Raw genomic sequence first — 25,022 nt, 5'->3', positions numbered from 1 at the left:
CCCTCACACAGCGAGACCCCCAGCGCACTCTCCACCTCACACACAGCGAGACCCCCAGCGCACTCTCCGCCTCACACACAGCGAGACCCCTAGCGCACTCTCCACCTCACACACAGCGAGACCCCCAGCGCACTCTCCCCCTCACACACAGCGAGACCCCCAGCGCACTCTCCCCCTCACACAGCGAGACCCCCAGCGCACTCTCCGCCTCACACACAGCGAGACCCCCAGCGCACTCTCCCCCTCACACAGCGAGACCCCCAGCGCACTCTCCACCTCACACACAGCGAGACCCCCAGCGCACTCTCCGCCTCACACACAGTGAGACCCCCAGCGCACTCTCCGCCTCACACACAGCGAGACCCCCAGCGCACTCTCCGCCTCACACACAGCGAGACCCCCAGCGCACTCTCCCCATCACACACAGCGAGACCCCCAGCGCACTCTCCCCGTCACACAGCGAGACCCCCAGCGCACTCTCCCCATCACACACGGCGAGACCCCCAGCGCACTCTCCGCCTCACACACAACGAGACCCCCAGCGCACTCTCCCCATCACACACAGCGAGACCCCCAGCGCACTCTCCACCTCACACAGCGAGACCCCCAGCGCACTCTCCGCCTCACACACAGCGAGACCCCCAGCGCACTCTCCCCGTCACACAGCGAGACCCCCAGCGCACTCTCCCCATCACACACAGCGAGACCCCCAGCGCACTCTCCCCATCACACACAGCGAGACCCCAGCGCACTCTCCCCATCACACAGCGAGACCCCCAGCGCACTCTCCCCATCACACACAGCGAGACCCCCAGCGCACTCTCCCCATCACACACAGCGAGACCCCCAGCGCACTCTCCGCCTCACACACAGCGAGACCCCCAGCGCACTCTCCCCATCACACACAGCGAGACCCCCAGCGCACTCTCCCCATCACACACAGCGAGACCCCCAGCGCACTCTCCCCATCACACACAGCGAGACCCCCAGCGCACACTCCCCATCACACACAGCGAGACCCCCAGCGCACTCTCCCCATCACACACAGCGAGACCCCCAGCGCACTCTCCCCATCACACACAGCGAGACCCCCAGCGCACTCTCCCCATCACACACAGCGAGACCCCCAGCGCACTCTCCCCATCACACACAGCGAGACCCCCAGCGCACTCTCCCCATCACACACAGCGAGACCCCCAGCGCACTCTCCGCCTCACACACAGCGAGACCCCCAGCGCACTCTCCCCATCACACACAGCGAGACCCCCAGCGCACTCTCCCCATCACACACAGCGAGACCCCCAGCGCACTCTCCCCATCACACACAGCGAGACCACCAGCGCACTCTCCACGTCACACACAGCGAGACCCCCAGCGCACTCTCCGCCTCACACACAGCGAGACCCCCAGCGCAATCTCCCCATCACACACAGCGAGACCCCCAGCGCACTCTCCCCATCACACACAGCGAGACCCCCAGCGCACTCTCCCCCTCACACAGTGAGACGCCCAGCGCACTCTTCCCCCTCACACAGTGAGACCCCCAGCGCACACTCCCCATCACACACAGCGAGACCCCAGCGCACTCTCCCCATCACACACAGCGAGACCCCCAGCGCACTCTCCCCCTCACACTGTGAGACCCCCAGCGCACTCTCCCCATCACACACAGCGAGACCCCCAGCGCACTCCCCGCCTCACACACAGCGAGACCCCCAGCGCACTCTCCCCCTCACACAGCGAGACCCCCAGCGCACTCTCCCCCTCACACAGCGAGACCCCCAGCGCACTCTCCACCTCACACACAGCGAGACCCCCAGCGCACTCTCCGCCTCACACACAGCGAGACCCCCAGCGCACTCTCCCCATCACACACAGCGAGACCCCTAGCGCACTCTCCACCTCACACACAGCGAGACCCCCAGCGCACTCTCCCCCTCACACACAGCGAGACCCCCAGCGCACTCTCCCCCTCACACAGCGAGACCCCCAGCGCACTCTCCGCCTCACACACAGCGAGACCCCCAGCGCACTCTCCCCCTCACACAGCGAGACCCCCAGCGCACTCTCCACCTCACACACAGCGAGACCCCCAGCGCACTCTCCGCCTCACACACAGCGAGACCCCCAGCGCACTCTCCGCCTCACACACAGCGAGACCCCCAGCGCACTCTCCGCCTCACACACAGCGAGACCCCCAGCGCACTCTCCCCATCACACACAGCGAGACCCCCAGCGCACACTCCCCGTCACACAGCGAGACCCCCAGCGCACTCTCCCCATCACACACGGCGAGACCCCCAGCGCACTCTCCGCCTCACACACAACGAGACCCCCAGCGCACTCTCCCCATCACACACAGCGAGACCCCCAGCGCACTCTCCACCTCACACAGCGAGACCCCCAGCACACTCTCCCCATCACACACAGCGAGACCCCCAGCGCACTCTCCCCATCACACACAGCGAGACCCCCAGCGCACTCTCCGCCTCACACACAGCGAGACCCCCAGCGCACTCTCCACCTCACACACAGCGAGACCCCCAGCGCTCGCTCCCCATCAGACACAGCGAGACCCCCAGCACACTCTCCCCATCACACACAGCGAGACCCCCAGCACACTCTGCCCGTCACACAGCGAGACCCCAGCGCACTCTCCCCATCACACACAGCGAGACCCCCAGCGCACTCTCCCCATCACACACAGCGAGACCCCCAGCGCACTCTCCCCATCACACACAGCGAGACCCCCAGCGCACTCTCCCCATCACACACAGCGAGACCCCCAGCGCACTCTCCGCCTCACACAGCGAGACCCCCAGCGCACTCTCCCCATCACACACAGCGAGACCCCCAGCGCACTCTCCCCATCGCACACAGCGAGACCCCCAGCGCACTCTCCCCATCACACACAGCGAGACCCCCAGCGCACTCTCCCTATCACACACAGCGAGACCCCCAGCGCACTCTCCCCATCACACACAGCGAGACCCCCAGCGCACTCTCCCCATCACACACAGCGAGACCACCAGCGCACTCTCCACGTCACACACAGCGAGACCCCCAGCGCACTCTCCGCCTCACACACAGCGAGACCCCCAGCGCTCGCTCCCCATCACACACAGCGAGACCCCCAGCGCACTCTCCCCATCACACACAGCGAGACCCCCAGCGCACTCTCCCCATCACACACAGCGAGACCCCCAGCGCACTCTCCCCCTCACACAGTGAGACCCCCAGCGCACTCTCCCCCTCACACAGTGAGACCCCCAGCGCACTCTTCCCCCTCACACAGTGAGACCCCCAGCGCACACTCCCCATCACACACAGCGAGACCCCAGCGCACTCTCCCCATCACACACAGCGAGACCCCCAGCGCACTCTCCCCCTCACACAGTGAGACCCCCAGCGCACTCTCCCCATCACACACAGCGAGACCCCCAGCGCACTCCCCGCCTCACACACAGCGAGACCCCCAGCGCACTCTCCCCCTCACACAGCGAGACCCCCAGCGCGCACTCCCCCTCACACAGCGAGACCCCCAGCGCACTCTCCACCTCACACACAGCGAGACCCCCAGCGCACTCTCCGCCTCACACACAGCGAGACCCCTAGCGCACTCTCCACCTCACACACAGCGAGACCCCCAGCGCACTCTCCCCCTCACACACAGCGAGACCCCAGCGCACTCTCCCCCTCACACAGCGAGACCCCCAGCGCACTCTCCGCCTCACACACAGCGAGACCCCCAGCGCACTCTCCCCCTCACACAGCGAGACCCCCAGCGCACTCTCCACCTCACACACAGCGAGACCCCCAGCGCACTCTCCGCCTCACACACAGTGAGACCCCCAGCGCACTCTCCGCCTCACACACAGCGAGACCCCCAGCGCACTCTCCGCCTCACACACAGCGAGACCCCCAGCGCACTCTCCCCATCACACACAGCGAGACCCCCAGCGCACTCTCCCCGTCACACAGCGAGACCCCCAGCGCACTCTCCCCATCACACACGGCGAGACCCCCAGCGCACTCTCCGCCTCACACACAACGAGACCCCCAGCGCACTCTCCCCATCACACACAGCGAGACCCCCAGCGCACTCTCCACCTCACACAGCGAGACCCCCAGCGCACTCTCCGCCTCACACACAGCGAGACCCCCAGCGCACTCTCCCCGTCACACAGCGAGACCCCCAGCGCACTCTCCCCATCACACACAGCGAGACCCCCAGCGCACTCTCCCCATCACACACAGCGAGACCCCAGCGCACTCTCCCCATCACACAGCGAGACCCCCAGCGCACTCTCCCCATCACACACAGCGAGACCCCCAGCGCACTCTCCCCATCACACACAGCGAGACCCCCAGCGCACTCTCCGCCTCACACACAGCGAGACCCCCAGCGCACTCTCCCCATCACACACAGCGAGACCCCCAGCGCACTCTCCCCATCACACACAGCGAGACCCCCAGCGCACTCTCCCCATCACACACAGCGAGACCCCCAGCGCACACTCCCCATCACACACAGCGAGACCCCCAGCGCACTCTCCCCATCACACACAGCGAGACCCCCAGCGCACTCTCCCCATCACACACAGCGAGACCCCCAGCGCACTCTCCCCATCACACACAGCGAGACCCCCAGCGCACTCTCCCCATCACACACAGCGAGACCCCCAGCGCACTCTCCCCATCACACACAGCGAGACCCCCAGCGCACTCTCCGCCTCACACACAGCGAGACCCCCAGCGCACTCTCCCCATCACACACAGCGAGACCCCCAGCGCACTCTCCCCATCACACACAGCGAGACCCCCAGCGCACTCTCCCCATCACACACAGCGAGACCACCAGCGCACTCTCCACGTCACACACAGCGAGACCCCCAGCGCACTCTCCGCCTCACACACAGCGAGACCCCCAGCGCAATCTCCCCATCACACACAGCGAGACCCCCAGCGCACTCTCCCCATCACACACAGCGAGACCCCCAGCGCACTCTCCCCCTCACACAGTGAGACGCCCAGCGCACTCTTCCCCCTCACACAGTGAGACCCCCAGCGCACACTCCCCATCACACACAGCGAGACCCCAGCGCACTCTCCCCATCACACACAGCGAGACCCCCAGCGCACTCTCCCCCTCACACTGTGAGACCCCCAGCGCACTCTCCCCATCACACACAGCGAGACCCCCAGCGCACTCCCCGCCTCACACACAGCGAGACCCCCAGCGCACTCTCCCCCTCACACAGCGAGACCCCCAGCGCACTCTCCCCCTCACACAGCGAGACCCCCAGCGCACTCTCCACCTCACACACAGCGAGACCCCCAGCGCACTCTCCGCCTCACACACAGCGAGACCCCCAGCGCACTCTCCCCATCACACACAGCGAGACCCCTAGCGCACTCTCCACCTCACACACAGCGAGACCCCCAGCGCACTCTCCCCCTCACACACAGCGAGACCCCCAGCGCACTCTCCCCCTCACACAGCGAGACCCCCAGCGCACTCTCCGCCTCACACACAGCGAGACCCCCAGCGCACTCTCCCCCTCACACAGCGAGACCCCCAGCGCACTCTCCACCTCACACACAGCGAGACCCCCAGCGCACTCTCCGCCTCACACACAGCGAGACCCCCAGCGCACTCTCCGCCTCACACACAGCGAGACCCCCAGCGCACTCTCCGCCTCACACACAGCGAGACCCCCAGCGCACTCTCCCCATCACACACAGCGAGACCCCCAGCGCACACTCCCCGTCACACAGCGAGACCCCCAGCGCACTCTCCCCATCACACACGGCGAGACCCCCAGCGCACTCTCCGCCTCACACACAACGAGACCCCCAGCGCACTCTCCCCATCACACACAGCGAGACCCCCAGCGCACTCTCCACCTCACACAGCGAGACCCCCAGCACACTCTCCCCATCACACACAGCGAGACCCCCAGCGCACTCTCCCCATCACACACAGCGAGACCCCCAGCGCACTCTCCGCCTCACACACAGCGAGACCCCCAGCGCACTCTCCACCTCACACACAGCGAGACCCCCAGCGCTCGCTCCCCATCAGACACAGCGAGACCCCCAGCACACTCTCCCCATCACACACAGCGAGACCCCCAGCACACTCTGCCCGTCACACAGCGAGACCCCAGCGCACTCTCCCCATCACACACAGCGAGACCCCCAGCGCACTCTCCCCATCACACACAGCGAGACCCCCAGCGCACTCTCCCCATCACACACAGCGAGACCCCCAGCGCATTCTCCACGACACACACAGCGAGACCCCCAGCGCACTCTCCACGTCACACACAGCGAGACCCCCAGCGCACTCTCCCCATCACACACAGCGGGACCCCCAGCGCACTCTCTCCGTCACACAGCGAGACCCCCAGCGCACTCTCCCCATCACACACAGCGAGACCCCCAGCGCACTCTCCCCCTCACACACAGCGAGACCCCCAGCGCACTCTGCCCGTCACACAGCAAGACCCCAGCGCACTCTCCCCATCACACACAGCGAGACCCCCAGCGCACTCTCCCCATCACACACAGCGAGACCCCCAGCGCACTCTCCCCATCACACACAGCGAGACCCCCAGCGCATTCTCCACGACACACACAGCGAGACCCCCAGCGCACTCTCCACGTCACACACAGCGAGACCCCCAGCGCTCGCTCCCCCTCACACACAGCGAGACCCCCAGCACACTCTCCCCGTCACACACAGCGAGACCCCCAGCGCACTCTCCCCATCACACACAGCGAGACCCCCAGCGCACTCTCCCCATCACACACAGCGAGACCCCCAGCGCACTCTCCCCATCACACACAGCGAGACCCCCAGCGCACTCTCCCCATCACACACAGCGAGACCCCCAGCACTCGCTCCCCATCACACACAGCGAGACCCCCAGCGCACTCTCCCCATCACACACAGCGAGACCCCCAGCGCACACTCCGCCTCACACAGCGAGACCCCCAGCACACTCTCCCCATCACACAGCGAGACCCCCAGCGCACTCTCCCCATCACACACAGCGAGACCCCCAGCGCACTCTCCCCATCACACACAGCGAGACCCCCAGCGCACTCTCCCCATCACACACAGCGAGACCCCCAGCGCACTCTCCACCTCACACACAGCGAGACCCCCAGCGCACTCTCCGCCTCACACAGCGAGACCCCCAGCACACTCTCCCCATCACACAGCGAGACCCCCAGCACACTCTCCCCATCACACACAGCGAGACCCCCAGCACACTCTCCCCATCACACACAGCGAGACCCCCAGCGCACTCTCCCCATCTCACACAGCGAGACCCCCAGCGCACTCTCCCCATTACACACAGCGAGACCCCCAGCGCACTCTCCCCATCACACACAGCGAGACCCCCAGCGCACTCTCCCCATCACACACAGCGAGACCCCCAGCGCACTCTCCCCATCACACACAGCGAGACCCCCAGCGCACTCTCCCCATCACACACAGCGAGACCCCAAGCGCACTCTCCCCATCACACACAGCGAGACCCCCAGCGCACTCTCCCCATCACACACAGCGAGACCCCCAGCGCACTCGCCCCATCACACACAGCGAGACCCCCAGCGCACTCTCCCCATCACACACAGCGAGACCCCCAGCACACTCTCCCCATCACACACAGTGAGACCCCCAGCGCACTCTCCCCATCACACACAGCGAGACCCCCAGCACACTCTCCGCCTCACACACAGCGAGACCCCCAGCGCACTCTCCCCATCACACACAGCGAGACCCCCAGCGCACTCTCCCCGTCACACACAGCGAGACCCCCAGCGCACTCTCCCCATCACACACAGCGAGACCCCCAGCGCACTCTCTCCATCACACACAGCGAGACCCCCAGCGCACTCTCCCCATCACACACAGCGAGACCCACAGCGCACTCTCCACGTCACACACAGCGAGACCCCCAGCGCACTCTCCCCATCACACACAGAGGGACCCCCAGCGCACTCTCCCCGTCACACAGCGAGACCCCCAGCACACTCTCCCCGTCACACAGCGAGACCCCCAGCGCATTCTCCGCCTCACACACAGCGAGACCCCCAGCGCACTCTCCCCGTCACACACAGCGAGACCCCCAGCGCACTCTCCCCATCACACACAGCGAGACCCCCAGCGCACTCTCCCCGTCACACACAGCGAGACCCCCAGCGCACTCTCCCCGTCACACAGCGAGACCCCCAGCGCACTCTCCCCATCACACACAGCGAGACCCCCAGCGCACTCTCCCCATCACACACAGCGAGACCCCCAGCGCACTCTCCCCATCACACACAGCGAGACCCCCAGCGCTCGCTCCCCCTCACACACAGCGAGACCCCCAGCACACTCTCCCCGTCACACACAGCGAGACCCCCAGCGCACTCTACCCATCACACACAGCGAGACCCCCAGCGCACTCTCCCCATCACACACAGCGAGACCCCCAGCACTCGCTCCCCATCACACACAGCGAGACCCCCAGCGCACTCTCCCCATCACACACAGCGAGACCCCCAGCGCACTCTCCGCCTCACACAGCGAGACCCCCAGCGCACTCTCCCCATCACACAGCGAGACCCCCAGCACACTCTCCCCATCACACAGCGAGACCCCCAGCACACTCTCCCCATCACACACAGCGAGACCCCCAGCGCACTCTCCACCTCACACACAGCGAGACCCCCAGCGCACTCTCCGCCTCACACAGCGAGACCCCCAGCACACTCTCCCCATCACACAGCGAGACCCCCAGCACACTCTCCCCATCACACACAGCGAGACCCCCAGCGCACTCTCCACCTCACACACAGCGAGACCCCCAGCGCACTCTCCGCCTCACACAGCGAGACCCCCAGCACACTCTCCCCATCACACAGCGAGACCCCCAGCGCACTCTCCCCATCACACACAGCGAGACCCCCAGCGCACTCTCCACCTCACACACAGCGAGACCCCCAGCGCACTCTCCGCCTCACACAGCGAGACCCCCAGCACACTCTCCCCATCACACACAGTGAGACCCCCAGCACACTCTCCCCATCACACACAGTGAGACCCCCAGCACACTCTCCCCATCACACACAGCGAGACCCCCAGCGCACTCTCCCCATCACACACAGCGAGACCCCCAGCGCACTCTCCCCATCACACACAGCGAGACCCCCAGCGCACTCTCCCCATCACACACAGTGAGACCCCCAGCGCACTCTCCCCATCACACACAGCGAGACCCCCAGCGCACTCTCCGCCTCACACACAGCGAGACCCCCAGCGCACTCTCCCCATCACACACAGCGAGACCCCTAGTGCACTCTCCACCTCACACACAGCGAGACCCCCAGCGCACTCTCCCCCTCACACACAGCGAGACCCCCAGCGCACTCTCCCCCTCACACAGCGAGACCCCCAGCGCACTCTCCGCCTCACACACAGCGAGACCCCCAGCGCACTCTCCCCCTCACACAGCGAGACCCCCAGCGCACTCTCCACCTCACACACAGCGAGACCCCCAGCGCACTCTCCGCCTCACACACAGCGAGACCCCCAGCGCACTCTCCGCCTCACACACAGCGAGACCCCCAGCGCACTCTCCGCCTCACACACAGCGAGACCCCCAGCGCACTCTCCCCATCACACACAGCGAGACCCCCAGCGCACTCTCCCCGTCACACAGCGAGACCCCCAGCGCACTCTCCCCATCACACACGGCGAGACCCCCAGCGCACTCTCCGCCTCACACACAACGAGACCCCCAGCGCACTCTCCCCATCACACACAGCGAGACCCCCAGCGCACTCTCCACCTCACACAGCGAGACCCCCAGCACACTCTCCCCATCACACACAGCGAGACCCCCAGCGCACTCTCCCCATCACACACAGCGAGACCCCCAGCGCACTCTCCGCCTCACACACAGCGAGACCCCCAGCGCACTCTCCACCTCACACACAGCGAGACCCCCAGCGCTCGCTCCCCATCAGACACAGCGAGACCCCCAGCACACTCTCCCCATCACACACAGCGAGACCCCCAGCACACTCTGCCCGTCACACAGCGAGACCCCAGCGCACTCTCCCCATCACACACAGCGAGACCCCCAGCGCACTCTCCCCATCACACACAGCGAGACCCCCAGCGCACTCTCCCCATCACACACAGCGAGACCCCCAGCGCATTCTCCACGACACACACAGCGAGACCCCCAGCGCACTCTCCACGTCACACACAGCGAGACCCCCAGCGCACTCTCCCCATCACACACAGCGGGACCCCCAGCGCACTCTCTCCGTCACACAGCGAGACCCCCAGCGCACTCTCCCCATCACACACAGCGAGACCCCCAGCGCACTCTCCCCCTCACACACAGCGAGACCCCCAGCGCACTCTGCCCGTCACACAGCAAGACCCCAGCGCACTCTCCCCATCACACACAGCGAGACCACCAGCGCACTCTCCCCATCACACACAGCGAGACCCCCAGCGCACTCTCCCCATCACACACAGCGAGACCCCCAGCGCATTCTCCACGACACACACAGCGAGACCCCCAGCGCACTCTCCACGTCACACACAGCGAGACCCCCAGCGCTCGCTCCCCCTCACACACAGCGAGACCCCCAGCACACTCTCCCCGTCACACACAGCGAGACCCCCAGCGCACTCTCCCCATCACACACAGCGAGACCCCCAGCGCACTCTCCCCATCACACACAGCGAGACCCCCAGCGCACTCTCCCCATCACACACAGCGAGACCCCCAGCGCACTCTCCCCATCACACACAGCGAGACCCCCAGCACTCGCTCCCCATCACACACAGCGAGACCCCCAGCGCACACTCCGCCTCACACAGCGAGACCCCCAGCACACTCTCCCCATCACACAGCGAGACCCCCAGCGCACTCTCCCCATCACACACAGCGAGACCCCCAGCGCACTCTCCCCATCACACACAGCGAGACCCCCAGCGCACTCTCCCCATCACACACAGCGAGACCCCCAGCGCACTCTCCACCTCACACACAGCGAGACCCCCAGCGCACTCTCCGCCTCACACAGCGAGACCCCCAGCACACTCTCCCCATCACACAGCGAGACCCCCAGCACACTCTCCCCATCACACACAGCGAGACCCCCAGCACACTCTCCCCATCACACACAGCGAGACCCCCAGCGCACTCTCCCCATCACACACAGCGAGACCCCCAGCGCACTCTCCCCATCACACACAGCGAGACCCCCAGCGCACTCTCCCCATCACACACAGCGAGACCCCCAGCGCACTCTCCACCTCACACACAGCGAGACCCCCAGCGCACTCTCCGCCTCACACAGCGAGACCCCCAGCACACTCTCCCCATCACACAGCGAGACCCCCAGCACACTCTCCCCATCACACACAGCGAGACCCCCAGCACACTCTCCCCATCACACACAGCGAGACCCCCAGCGCACTCTCCCCATCTCACACAGCGAGACCCCCAGCGCACTCTCCCCATCACACACAGCGAGACCCCCAGCGCACTCTCCCCATCACACACAGCGAGACCCCCAGCGCACTCTCCCCATCACACACAGCGAGACCCCCAGCGCACTCTCCCCATCACACACAGCGAGACCCCCAGCGCACTCTCCCCATCACACACAGCGAGACCCCAAGCGCACTCTCCCCATCACACACAGCGAGACCCCCAGCGCACTCTCCCCATCACACACAGCGAGACCCCCAGCGCACTCGCCCCATCACACACAGCGAGACCCCCAGCGCACTCTCCCCATCACACACAGCGAGACCCCCAGCACACTCTCCCCATCACACACAGTGAGACCCCCAGCGCACTCTCCCCATCACACACAGCGAGACCCCCAGCACACTCTCCGCCTCACACACAGCGAGACCCCCAGCGCACTCTCCCCATCACACACAGCGAGACCCCCAGCGCACTCTCCCCGTCACACACAGCGAGACCCCCAGCGCACTCTCCCCATCACACACAGCGAGACCCCCAGCGCACTCTCTCCATCACACACAGCGAGACCCCCAGCGCACTCTCCCCATCACACACAGCGAGACCCACAGCGCACTCTCCACGTCACACACAGCGAGACCCCCAGCGCACTCTCCCCATCACACACAGAGGGACCCCCAGCGCACTCTCCCCGTCACACAGCGAGACCCCCAGCACACTCTCCCCGTCACACAGCGAGACCCCCAGCGCATTCTCCGCCTCACACACAGCGAGACCCCCAGCGCACTCTCCCCGTCACACACAGCGAGACCCCCAGCGCACTCTCCCCATCACACACAGCGAGACCCCCAGCGCACTCTCCCCGTCACACACAGCGAGACCCCCAGCGCACTCTCCCCGTCACACAGCGAGACCCCCAGCGCACTCTCCCCATCACACACAGCGAGACCCCCAGCGCACTCTCCCCATCACACACAGCGAGACCCCCAGCGCACTCTCCCCATCACACACAGCGAGACCCCCAGCGCTCGCTCCCCCTCACACACAGCGAGACCCCCAGCACACTCTCCCCGTCACACACAGCGAGACCCCCAGCGCACTCTACCCATCACACACAGCGAGACCCCCAGCGCACTCTCCCCATCACACACAGCGAGACCCCCAGCACTCGCTCCCCATCACACACAGCGAGACCCCCAGCGCACTCTCCCCATCACACACAGCGAGACCCCCAGCGCACTCTCCGCCTCACACAGCGAGACCCCCAGCGCACTCTCCCCATCACACAGCGAGACCCCCAGCACACTCTCCCCATCACACAGCGAGACCCCCAGCACACTCTCCCCATCACACACAGCGAGACCCCCAGCGCACTCTCCACCTCACACACAGCGAGACCCCCAGCGCACTCTCCGCCTCACACAGCGAGACCCCCAGCACACTCTCCCCATCACACAGCGAGACCCCCAGCACACTCTCCCCATCACACACAGCGAGACCCCCAGCGCACTCTCCACCTCACACACAGCGAGACCCCCAGCGCACTCTCCGCCTCACACAGCGAGACCCCCAGCACACTCTCCCCATCACACAGCGAGACCCCCAGCGCACTCTCCCCATCACACACAGCGAGACCCCCAGCGCACTCTCCACCTCACACACAGCGAGACCCCCAGCGCACTCTCCGCCTCACACAGCGAGACCCCCAGCACACTCTCCCCATCACACACAGTGAGACCCCCAGCACACTCTCCCCATCACACACAGTGAGACCCCCAGCACACTCTCCCCATCACACACAGCGAGACCCCCAGCGCACTCTCCCCATCACACACAGCGAGACCCCCAGCGCACTCTCCCCATCACACACAGCGAGACCCCCAGCGCACTCTCCCCATCACACACAGTGAGACCCCCAGCGCACTCTCCCCATCACACACAGCGAGACCCCCAGCGCACTCTCCGCCTCACACACAGCGAGACCCCCAGCGCACTCTCCCCATCACACACAGCGAGACCCCCAGCGCACTCTCCCCATCACACACAGCGAGACCCCCAGCACACTCTCCCCATCACACACAGTGAGACCCCCAGCGCACTCTCCCCATCACACACAGCGAGACCCCCAGCGCACTCTCCGCCTCACACACAGCGAGACCCCCAGCGCACTCTCCCCATCACACACAGCGAGACCCCCAGCGCACTCTCCCCATCACACACAGCGAGACCCCCAGCGCACTCTCCCCATCACACACAGCGAGACCCCCAGCGCACTCTCCCCATCACACACAGCGAGACCCCCAGCGCACTCTCCCCATCACACACAGCGAGACCCCCAGCGCACTCTCCCCATCACACACAGCGAGACCCCCAGCGCACTCTCCCCATCACACACAGCGAGACCCCCAGCGCACTCTCCGCCTCACACAGCGAGACCCCCAGCGCACTCTCCCCATCACACACAGCGAGACCCCCAGCACACTCTCCCCGTCACACAGCGAGACCCCAAGCGCACTCTCCCCATCACACAGCGAGACCCCCAGCGCACTCTCCCCATCACACACAGCGAGACCCCCAGCACTCGCTCCCCATCACACACAGCGAGACCCCCAGCGCACTCTCCGCCTCACACACAGCGAGACCCCCAGCGCACTCTCCCCATCACACAGCGAGACCCCCAGCGCACTCTCCACATCACACACAGCGAGACCCCCAGCGCACTCTCCCCATCACACACAGCCAGACCCCCAGCACACTCTCACCATCACACACAGCGAGACCCCCAGCGCACTCTCCGCCTCACACACAGCGAGACCCCCAGCGCACTCTCCCCATCACACAGCGAGACCCCCAGCACACTCTCCACATCACACACAGCGAGACCCCCAGCGCACTCTCCCCATCACACACAGCGAGACCCCCAGCGCACTCTCCCCATCACACAGCGAGACCCCCAGCACACTCTCCCCATCACACAGCGAGACCCCCAGCGCACTCTCCCCATCACACACAGCGAGACCCCCAGCGCACTCTCCGCCTCACACAGCGAGACCCCCAGCACACTCTCCGCCTCACACACAGCGAGACCCCCAGCGCACTCTCCCCATCACACACAGCGAGACCCCCAGCGCACTCTCCACCTCACACACAGCGAGACCCCCAGCGCACTCTCCCCATCACACAGCGAGACCCCCAGCGCACTCTCCCCGTCACACAGCGAGACCCCCAGCGCACTCTCCCCGTCACACAGCGAGACCCCCAGCGCACTCTCCCCGTCACACAGCGAGACCCCCAGCGCACACTCCCCCTCACACACAGCGAGACCCCCAGCGCACTCTCCCCGTCACACAGCGAGACCCCCAGCGCACTCTCCCCGTCACACAGCGAGACCCCCAGCGCACACTCCCCCTCACACACAGTGAGACCCCAGCGCACTCTCCCCATCACACACAGCGAGACCCCCAGCGCACTCTCCCCGTCACACAGCGAGACCCCCAGCGCACTCTCCCTGTCACACAGCGAGACCCCCAGCGCACACTCCCCCTCACACAGCGAGACCCCCAGCGCACTCTCCCCATCACACACAGCGAGACCCCCAGTGCTTGCTCCCCCTCACACACAGCGAGACCCCCAGCGCACTCTCCCCATCACACACAGCGAGACCCCCAGCGCACTCTCCCCATCACACACAGCGAGACCCCCAGCGCACTCTCCACCTCACACACAGCGAGACCCCCAGCGCACTCTCCGCCTCACACACAGCGAGACCCCCAGCGCTCGCTCCCCCTCACACACAGCGAGACCCCCAGCGCACTCTCCCCATCACACACAGCGAGACCCCCAGCGCACTCCCCGCCTCACACACAGCGAGACCCCCAGCGCACTCTCCCCATCACACACAGCGAGACCCCCAGCGCACACTGCACCTCACACACAGCGAGACCCCCAGCGCACTCTCCGCCTCACACAGCGAGACCCCCAGCGCACTCTCCCCATCACACACAGCGAGACCCCCAGCGCACTCTCCCCATCACACACAGTGAGACCCCCAGCGCACGCTCCCCCTCACACACAGCGAGACCCCCAGCGCTCGCTCCATCACACAGCGAGACCCCCAGCGCGGTTACCTTCGAAGTGGCGTGGTTCAGCATCTCCTGCCAGGTGGGGTCCAGGCGGTTCCGGTCTGCCATTAGCCCCTGCTCAGCCACGTAGACCATCTCACGGGCAGCATTGTGCATACTGACCGCTCTCTCGTAACGCAGGGCGGCCTTCTGAGTTTCCTGCTGCGCCTTCGACACAAGGGAAGAGACGGTGAGACCTTGCACCATTCGCAGCTCAAACCCTACTCTCTGTGGAGGCTGGCACAGCAGTTGGAGGCATCGCCGTGTGTTTGGGCAAACAGGGTACGAACCGCGGCGCCCCCCCCCCAAACAACGTGTGGGTTCTTGCTTCACTGCTCAGAGCACTCCCCGCCCCCAATAGCCCCCAGCGCCCCACCCTGCCTTTCCCCGCAGCCCCATACAGCTACAAAACAGGAGTGTGATCATGGCTGATTATCCAACTCAGTAATAGATATTTAAACACCCGTGCGCTCACAGACACATACCCACACAGACAGGTGGACACGGCCTCCCTCCCGAAGGTGGTGACTCTCCCCATATTATTGGCCCGTTGATGGTGGGCGACCCTCTGACATTTGGCGAACGGTTGTCAGCATTCATGGGCGGGACAGGGGCTCACGTCACCGCGTACAAACATCCGAGTGATCACAAATAGAGGCAAGAACGACCTGGGCCCTCTTAATGGTGATAGGCAGAGTGATGTGAATGAAGGAAAACTGTTGCTGCAGCATTAACAGGCAGAGAAACACCCATTCCCCCATAGCAACAGGCAGAGCAACACCCACCCACCCCCCCCATAACAACAGGCAGAGCAGCACCCTCGCCCCCCCCCCCCATAGCAACAGGCAGAGCAACACCCATTTCCCCATAGCAACAGGCAGAGCAACACCCACCCCACCCATAGCAACAGGCAAAGCAAAACCTACTCCCCATAGCAACAGGCAGAGCAGCATCCGCCACTCCCATAGCAACAGGCAGAGCAAGGCTCACCCACCCTTAACAACAGGCAGAGTAGCACCCATCCCCCATAGCAACAAGCAAAGCAGCACCCATCCCCCATAGCAACAAGCAAAGCAACACCCATCTTCCCCCCCCCCCAGCAACAGGCAGAGCAACACCCATTCCCCCATAGCAACAGGCAGAGCAACAATTGCCCCCCCCCCAATAGCAACACCGACCCCCCATAGCAACAGGCAGAGCAACACCCACTTCCCATAGCAACAGGCAGAGAAACACCCCCCCCCCCCCGATAGCAACAGGTGGAGAAACATCCACCCCCCCATAGCAACAGGCAGAGAAACACCCATCCCCCCAGCGCAGGAACTGGCAGAGCAACTGCAGATTTTCAGACTCACCTCCTTTGCCTGCCGTCGAGCCTCATAGTAAGGCCGCGCCTTCTCAATGCAGTTGCCGAGGTCGGAACCCTGGGCATTTAATTTCCTCGCAGACTCCGACAGGATTTTCCGATATGTGTTCCTCGCTTCCTGTGGGAAATGCAGGTCAACGCTTGAAAAATACAAGGTTCTGTTGGCAGAGACACTATAACAACATCCATCATAAATACCGAACAGTGTAAAACCCAAAAGGAATGTAAAAAAAACCATCTACACTGTCCCCACCAAACATTCCCAGGACAGGTACAGCACGGGGTTAGATACAGAGTAAAGCTCCCTCTACACTGTCCCCATCAAACACTCCCAGGACAGGTACAGCACGGGGTTAGATACAGAGTAAAGCTCCCTCTACACTGTCCCCATCAAACACTCCCAGCACAGATACAGCACGGGGTTAGATACAGAGTAAAGCTCCCTCTACACTGTCCCCATCAAACACTCCCAGGACAGGTACAGCACGGGGTTAGATACAGAGTAAAGCTCCCTCTACACTGTCCCCACCAAACACCCCCAGGACAGGTACAGCACGGGGTTAGATACAGAGTAAAGCTCCCTCTACACTGTCCCCATCAAACACTCCCAGGACAGGTACAGCACGGGGTTAGATACAGAGTAAAGCTCCCTCTACACTGTCCCCATCAAACACTCCCAGGACAGGTACAGCACGGGGTTAGATACAGAGTAAAGCTCCCTCTACACTGTCCCCATCAAACACTCCCAGGACAGGTACAGCACGGGGTGAGATACAGAGTAAAGCTCCCTCTACACTGTCCCCATCAAACACTGCCAGGACAGGTACAGCACGGGGTTAGATACAGAGTAAAGCTCCCTCTACACTGTCCCCATCAAACACTCCCAGGACAGGTACAGCACGGGGTTAGATACAGAGTAAAGCTCCCTCTACACTGTCCCCGTCAAACACTGCCAGGACAGGTACAGCACGGGGTTAGATACAGAGTAAAGCTCCCTCTACACTGTCCCCATCAAACACTCCCAGGACAGGTACAGCATGGGGTTAGATACAGAGTAAAGCTCCCTCTACACTGTCCCCATCAAACATTCCCAGGACAGGGACAGCACGGGGTTAGATACAGAGTAAAGCTCCCTCTACACTGTTCCCATCAACCCCTCCCAGGACAGTTACAGCACGGGGTTAGATACAGAGTAAAGCTCCCTCTACACTGTCCCCATCAAACACTCCCAGGACAGGTACAGCACAGGGTTAGATACAGAGTAAAGCTCCCTCTGCACTGTCCCCATCAAACACTCCCAGGACAGGTACAGCACAGGGTTCGATACAGAGTAAAGCTCCCTCTACACTGTCCCCATCAAACACTCCCAGGACAGGTACAGCACAGGGTTAGATACAGAGTAAAGCTCCCTCTACACTGTCCCCATCAAACACTCCCAGGACAGGTACAGCACGGGGTTAGATACAGAGTAAAGCTCCCTCTACACTGTCCCCATCAAACACTCCCAGGACAGGTACAGCACGGGGTTAGATACAGAGTAAAGCTCCCTCTACACTGTCCCCATCAAACACTCCCAGGACAGGTACAGCACGGGGTTAGATACAGAGTAAAGCTCCCTCTACACTGTCCCCATCAAACATTCCCAGGACAGGTACAGCACGGGGTTAGATACAGAGTAAAGCTCCCTCTACACTGTTCCCATCAAACCCTCCCAGGACAGGTACAGCACGGGGTTAGATACAGAGTAAAGCTCCCTCTACACTGTCCCCATCAAACACTCCCAGGACAGGTACAGCACAGGGTTAGATACAGAGTAAAGCTCCCTCTACACTGTCCCCATCAAACACTCCCAGGACAGGTACAGCACAGGGTTAGATACAACAAAGAACAAAACAGCACAGGAACAGGCCCTTCGGCCCTCCAAGCCCGTGCCGCTCCCTGGTCCAACTAGACCATTCTTTTGTATCCCTCCATTCCCACTCCGTTCATATGGCTATCTAGATAAGTCTTAAACGTTCCCAGTGTGTCTGCCTCCACCACCTTGCCTGGCAGCGCATTCCAGGCCCCCACCACCCTCTGTGTAAAATATGTCCTTCTGATATCTGTGTTAAACCTCCCCCCTCCCTTCACCTTGAACCTATGACCTCTTCGTGAACGTCACCACCGACCTGGGGAAAAGCTTCCCACCGTTCACCCTATCTGTGCCTTTCATAATTTTATACACCTCTATTAAGTCTCCCCTCATCCTCCGTCTTTCCAGGTAGAACAACCCCAGTTTACCCAATCTCTCCTCATAACTAAGCCCCTCCATATCAGGCAACATCCTGGTAAACCTCCTCTGTACTCTCTCCAAAGCCTCCACGTCCTTCTGGTAGTGTGGCGACCAGAACTGGACGCAGTATTCCAAATGCGGCCGAACCAACGTTCTATACATCTGCAACATCAAACCCAACTTTTATACTCTATGCCCCGTCCTATAAAGGCAAGCATGCCATATGCCTTCTTCACCACCTTCTCCACCTGTGATGTTACCTTCAAGGATCTGTGGACTTTCACACCCAGGTCCCTCTGTGTATCTACATCCTTTATGGTTCTGCCATTTATCGTATAGCTCCTCCCTACATTATTTCTACCAAAATGCATCACTTCGCATTTATCAGGATTGAACTCCATCTGCCATTTCTTTGCCCAAATTTCCAGCCTATCTATATCCTTCTGTAGCTTCTGACAATGCTCTTCACTATCTGCAAGTCCTGCCAATTTTGTGTCGTCCGCAAACTTACTGATCACCCCAGTTACACCTTCTTCCAGGTCGTTTATATAAATCACAAACACCAGAGGTCCCAATACAGAGCCCTGCGGAACACCACTAGTCACAGGCCTCCAGCCGGAAAAAGACCCTTCCACTACCACCCTCTGTCTTCTGTGACCAAGCCAGTTCTCCACCCATCTAGCCACCTCCCCCTTTATCCCATGAGATCCAACCTTTTTCACCAGCCTACCATGAGGGACTTTGTCAAACGCTTTACTAAAGTCCATATAGACGACATCCACGGCCCTTCCCTCGTCAACCATTCTGGTCAACCATACAGAGTAAAGCTCTCTCTACACTGTCCCCATCAAACACTCCCAGGACAGGTACAGCACGGGGTTAGATACAGAGTAAAGCTCTCTCTTCACTGTCCCCATCAAACACTCCCAGGACAGGTACAGCACGGGGTTCGATACAGAGTAAAGCTCCCTCGACACTGTCCCCATCAAACACTCCCAGGACAGGTACAGCACGGGGTTAGATACAGAGTAAAGCTCCCTCGACACTGTCCCCATCAAACACTCCCAGGACATACCGAGAGAGGGGCCACACCGAGATAGTACTTAGCAAAGCAGGTGGGATTCTGGTCTTTGTGGATAGAGGCATTGGTCAGGGAGATTATACTGAACCTTTCGACAGCTCTGGTTAGGCCCCAACTCGAACATTGCACCCACTTTTGCTCGTCACACTTTAGGATGGATGTCAAGGGCCTTGAGAGGGTGCAGAAGAGACTTACCAGGATGCTTCTAGAGGTGGCACAGTGGTTAACACTGCTGCCTCACAGACCTGGTTTGATGCCAGCCTCGGGTCAGTGTCTGTGTGGAGTCTGCATGTTCTCCCCGTGTCTGCGTGGGTTTCCTCCGGGTGCTCCGGTTTCCTCCCACAGTCCAAAGATCTGAAGGTTAGGTGGATTGGTCATGGTAAATTGCCTATTAGTGTCCCAAGATGTGTAGATTAGGGGGATTAGCCATGCTTAGGGTTACGGGGGATATGGTGGGGGTGAAGATGGTGTTTTGTGAAGTCAGCACAGACTCGATGGGCCGGGTGGCCTCCTTCTGCACTGTAGGGATTCTGTGAGGGATCCTAGCTACAAAGTTAGCTTGGAAAAGCTGGCAGCTGTTCTCCTTGGAGCAAAGGTGATTGAAAGGCGGCCTGGTAAAAGCGCACATGATTGTGACAGGCGTGGATAAAGGTAGACAGGGAAAGCTGCTCCCCTTAGCCGATGGTTCAAGGATGAAGGGTTCGAATCCGCGAGGAGCAGACGGAATGTGAGTGAACAGCATCGACCTTGCGAGCTGTCTGCCCGAGGGAGGTGGAAGCGTAAAACCATCAATCGTCCCAGAGAAACACCAGGTTGGCACTTAACCTGCACGGCCACGGGGAGATGGAGCGGGACGGGCAGGGACTGGCTGCATCGCTCTGCAGAGAACCGGCATAGACTCAATGGGCTGAATGGCCTCCATCTGTGCCGCAGAATTATAGACGCAAGAATCTTGCAAACAACACTGGGCACACACACCAGCCTGGTCGGAGCACGGAGTGGTCTCCTGTATGTTAACTGTACATCGATTGTGATTAATACACCTAGGTGGTGGTGGTGGTGGGGGGGCGGGGGGGTGGTGGGGGTGGTGGTGGGGGGGGGGGGGGGGGGGGAGAGGGGGGGGCGGCGCGGGTGGCATTAATTGGGGGCTTGCACTTGAAAGAAACATTTTATGAAACTGTGCTGTCGTTGAGTTGGGAGGTACGCGCTGGTAATGTTTAACTCGGTAAATAAGTACAAGACTGAATAGAAATTGGCTCCAGTGCTACTCCTCACCGGCTGGCTTTCTGGATTAGAATGGTGCGTCCCTTGTACTTTTCTCTATCCTCGTTCACCTCTTTCTCTCCTGTAGCCACAGATACTGGCTGCAGCCCAGTGCCATCAGTCCTGGGTGGCCTATGGTCTTCGCTCACTGCATTCTTCCTATGGGGACTAGAAAGGGTGCCACCAGCAGATATTGAGCTACAGGGGGCATCACCCTGATCCTCAAATTGGCGAGCCCCCCCCTGACGAGGTTCATTGAAAGTGCTCACACAGTACACTGCTCTGACAGGACCGGCACTCACACTGGGTGAACTGACTGCTCCTGCCATGTGGGGCAGGGGTTTGTGTGTGACATACTCACATTTAGCTGGAGCTCCAGTTTGTTGATCTCCTCGCTGGCCTGGTTAAGGTGCTCCAGCTCCTCCTGTAGGATAAAGGATCAATTTCAGTCAGCGGTACACAGCTCAACCCGGCGCCCCACTACAGTAACCCACATACCCCCTCTTTATCCAAACTCAAAGTGACCCTTCTACCTTTCAAACACATACTTTCCTATTCTACATTGTATCATTTTTAATTTGAACATTGATATATTTGCATGCTGGGAAAGGTTTCAGTTTCATGTTGGTTCTTGGTGCCTGGGAGTCCGGATAGAGTCCTGACTAAAAGGTCAGGTAGAATCACAGAATAGAATCACAGAACACCTACAGTGCAGAAGGAGGCCATTCAGCCCATCGAGCCTGCACCGACAACAATCCCACCCAAGCCCTATCCCCGCAACCCCGTTTACCCTGCTAATCCCCCTGACGTGGAGATGCCGGCGTTGGACTGGGGTAAACACAGTAAGAAATTTAACAACACCAGGTTAAAGTCCAACAGGTTTATTTGGTAGCAAAAGCCACACAAGCTTTCGGAGCTCTAAGCCCCTTCTTCAGGTGAATCCCCCTGACACCAAGGGCCAATTTACCACGGCCAATCTACCTAACCCGCACATCTGTGTGCTGTGGGAGGAAACTGGAGCACCTGGAGGAAACCCACGCAGACATGGGGAGAATGTGCAAACTCCGCACAGACAGTGACCCAAGTCGGGAATCGGACCCGGATCCCTGGCGCTGAGAGACTGCAGTGCTAACCACCACGCCGCCGTCTTTTGGGTTTGTTTGTAATATATACATTTCAATAAGGTTTTACAATCCCTGAAGTTAAATAAGTGGGTTGTAAAGGTTTAGTGATTCTCAAAACAAAAAGACAAAACTTTACTGCCACATAATGAACTCTGTTTTTTGTGTCACTGTGTGTCAGGGAGGGGGTAGGAATTCTAAACTCTCTGACAAGAAAGGCTACAAGGCTCCTGGGTACAGTAGCTCCTGGGTACAGTAGCTCCTGGGTACAGTAGCTCCTGGGTACAGTAGCTCCTGGGTACAGTAGCTCCTGGGTACAGTAGCTACTGGGAACAGTAGCTACTGGGAACAGTAGCTACTGGGAACAGTAGCTACTGGGAACAGTAGCTACTGGGAACAGTAGCTACTGGGAACAGTAGCTACTGGGAACAGTAGCTACTGGGAACAGTAGCTACTGGGAACAGTAGCTACTGGGAACAGTAGCTACTGGGAACAGTAGTTGACTGAACAGTTATAGAACTCAGCGAAGTGCTGAGTCTAGCGGAGGTGCTATCAAAAGAATGAGTTGAAGGAACTCTTTTCTTAGCTGTGCAGTTGAAGAGATGGTGAGCTTAGAGTGTGGTTCCTTTTGGGTGTCTCCGAGAGAGATACGAGTTGGGTGAGAAGCATCAAGCGAATGCCAAGAAATTCACCGGAAGAAAACCACGTGCAACTGTACCGGTCACAAGCAAGAAGCCTTAGTGTCAAAATAGTGGTAACTCTTTACCGGTTCGTGCCTCTGTAGAGGTATTGCTGGGGCAAAGAAATAGTGGCAATTTGAATCATCTTGTGTTTGCCCCGAGATCTTCCCAGCCTTTTTGTAATATAGCTGATCTGTCTTGTTTAAGGACGATTTTATTCGTAGTGTTACAAGACTCCTGTGAATTTGTTCAGTCACTTTCCTCCACGGATTTTAAAAGCAGAAGTTAGGATCTTTCGAGGCAGATTTAACTCTGGGGTCTGACTTGTCCAGTATTAACTTTAGCCGGGATGGTAACATTATACACACACACCCATCTGTTTAAACATATAGTCCCCTCCATATAAATTTGCACCGTGTTTATGGCAGACACTTCATCTGCAGAGTCAGCCACTTTTAAGAATGCCTCTATATACAGAGACACACATAGCTTTGGCTCGAATCACACACCCCCACCCCCTCCCCCCCCACTTTTGCTCTGACACTGTACCCCATTTATACATATTTTTGTTGCTCCTTCATGAATGTAGATTTGTCCATAATCGAACACTCAACAAGTTTATTTATTAGTGTCACAAGTAGGCTTACATTAACACCGCAATGAAGTTACGGCGAAAATCCCCTAGTCGCCACACTCCGGTGCCTGTTCGGGTGCAGAATCATAGAATTCCACAGTGCAGAAGGCAGCCATTTGGCCCATCGAGTCTGCACCAACCATAATCTCACCCAGACCCTATCCCTATTACCCCTTAATCCCATGCAATTACCCTAGCTAATGCCACTGACGCTAAGGGGCAATTTTAACATGGCCAATCAAACTAACCCGCACATTTCTGGACTGTGGGAGGAAACTGGAGCACCCGGAGGAAACCCACGCAGACACGGGGAGAATATGCAGACTCCACACAGATAGTGACCCAAGCCAGGAATCGAACCCGATCCCAGGCGCTGTGAGACAGCAGTGCTAACCACCGTGCCGCCCATAATAAAGGGGGTTCATAGCATCACAAGAGCATTTTGGCGGAGGGGGAAGAGGGGAGGTGAAGGAGGGAACAACGTGCTGGGAATGATTGACTCATTGGCTAAGAACAAATCGCAATGCAGCCAAACTTTTGAGGGGAGCGTAATCAGCAGAGGGCCACGGAGAGAGCCTCCTCTCGCTCTCTTCCGCCCTTCAGTTCTGTAATTCAAATCGACCCAACCGCCCTCACAGTTCATGCGATTTTCGACTCGGATTTGCTTTAGACCCGGGGCGGTCCGCACTGCAGCCGCATCAATCGTCTTTAATAATGCAAGAAAACAGGTTCAAAAACATAAATCCCACACCATTCTGAAGAACATCGCACTGGCCTCTCCACAAAATCGTGTGTTTAGTTCCCCCACCAGACCACCCACCCCCCCTCCCCGCAGGCCCGGCCTTTTCCCAGGAAGCCTGGGGCTCGAGTTGAAAACTTCAGCAGGCCCTCCAGTGCGGTAAGAGCACTTGACAGCTCCTGTGCCCGCGGAGCAGCACAACACCAGCTCCTGTGGTCTCTTAACGTGT

At 60.8% G+C, this 25,022-nt stretch overlaps 1 protein-coding gene across 3 annotated transcripts in view; it reads right to left on the bottom strand.

Moving 5' to 3' along the window:
- The window catches only part of LOC144496879 (SH3 domain-binding protein 5-like), a 61,043-nt gene that overhangs the window by 6,823 nt on the left and 29,198 nt on the right, over positions 1–25,022 (bottom strand). For 2 of the 3 annotated variants that reach the window (XM_078217464.1, XM_078217466.1), the window contains exons 2-4: positions 21,981–22,043; positions 16,993–17,121; positions 15,644–15,805 (exon numbers count right to left, since the gene is read on the bottom strand). In XM_078217464.1, the coding sequence (XP_078073590.1) occupies positions 15,644–15,805; positions 16,993–17,121; positions 21,981–22,043 (354 nt within the window). The remainder of the gene's footprint in view (positions 1–15,643; positions 15,806–16,992; positions 17,122–21,980; positions 22,044–25,022) is intronic. The other variant, XM_078217465.1, reaches the window with a different exon arrangement.

Source organism: Mustelus asterias, chromosome 8 (assembly GCF_964213995.1).
Source record: "Mustelus asterias chromosome 8, sMusAst1.hap1.1, whole genome shotgun sequence".
In the NCBI taxonomy this organism is placed as follows: Eukaryota; Metazoa; Chordata; class Chondrichthyes; order Carcharhiniformes; family Triakidae; genus Mustelus; species Mustelus asterias.
The sequence above is the reverse complement of the archived record's forward strand: the minus strand, read 5'-3'. Positions and strand labels throughout refer to the sequence as shown.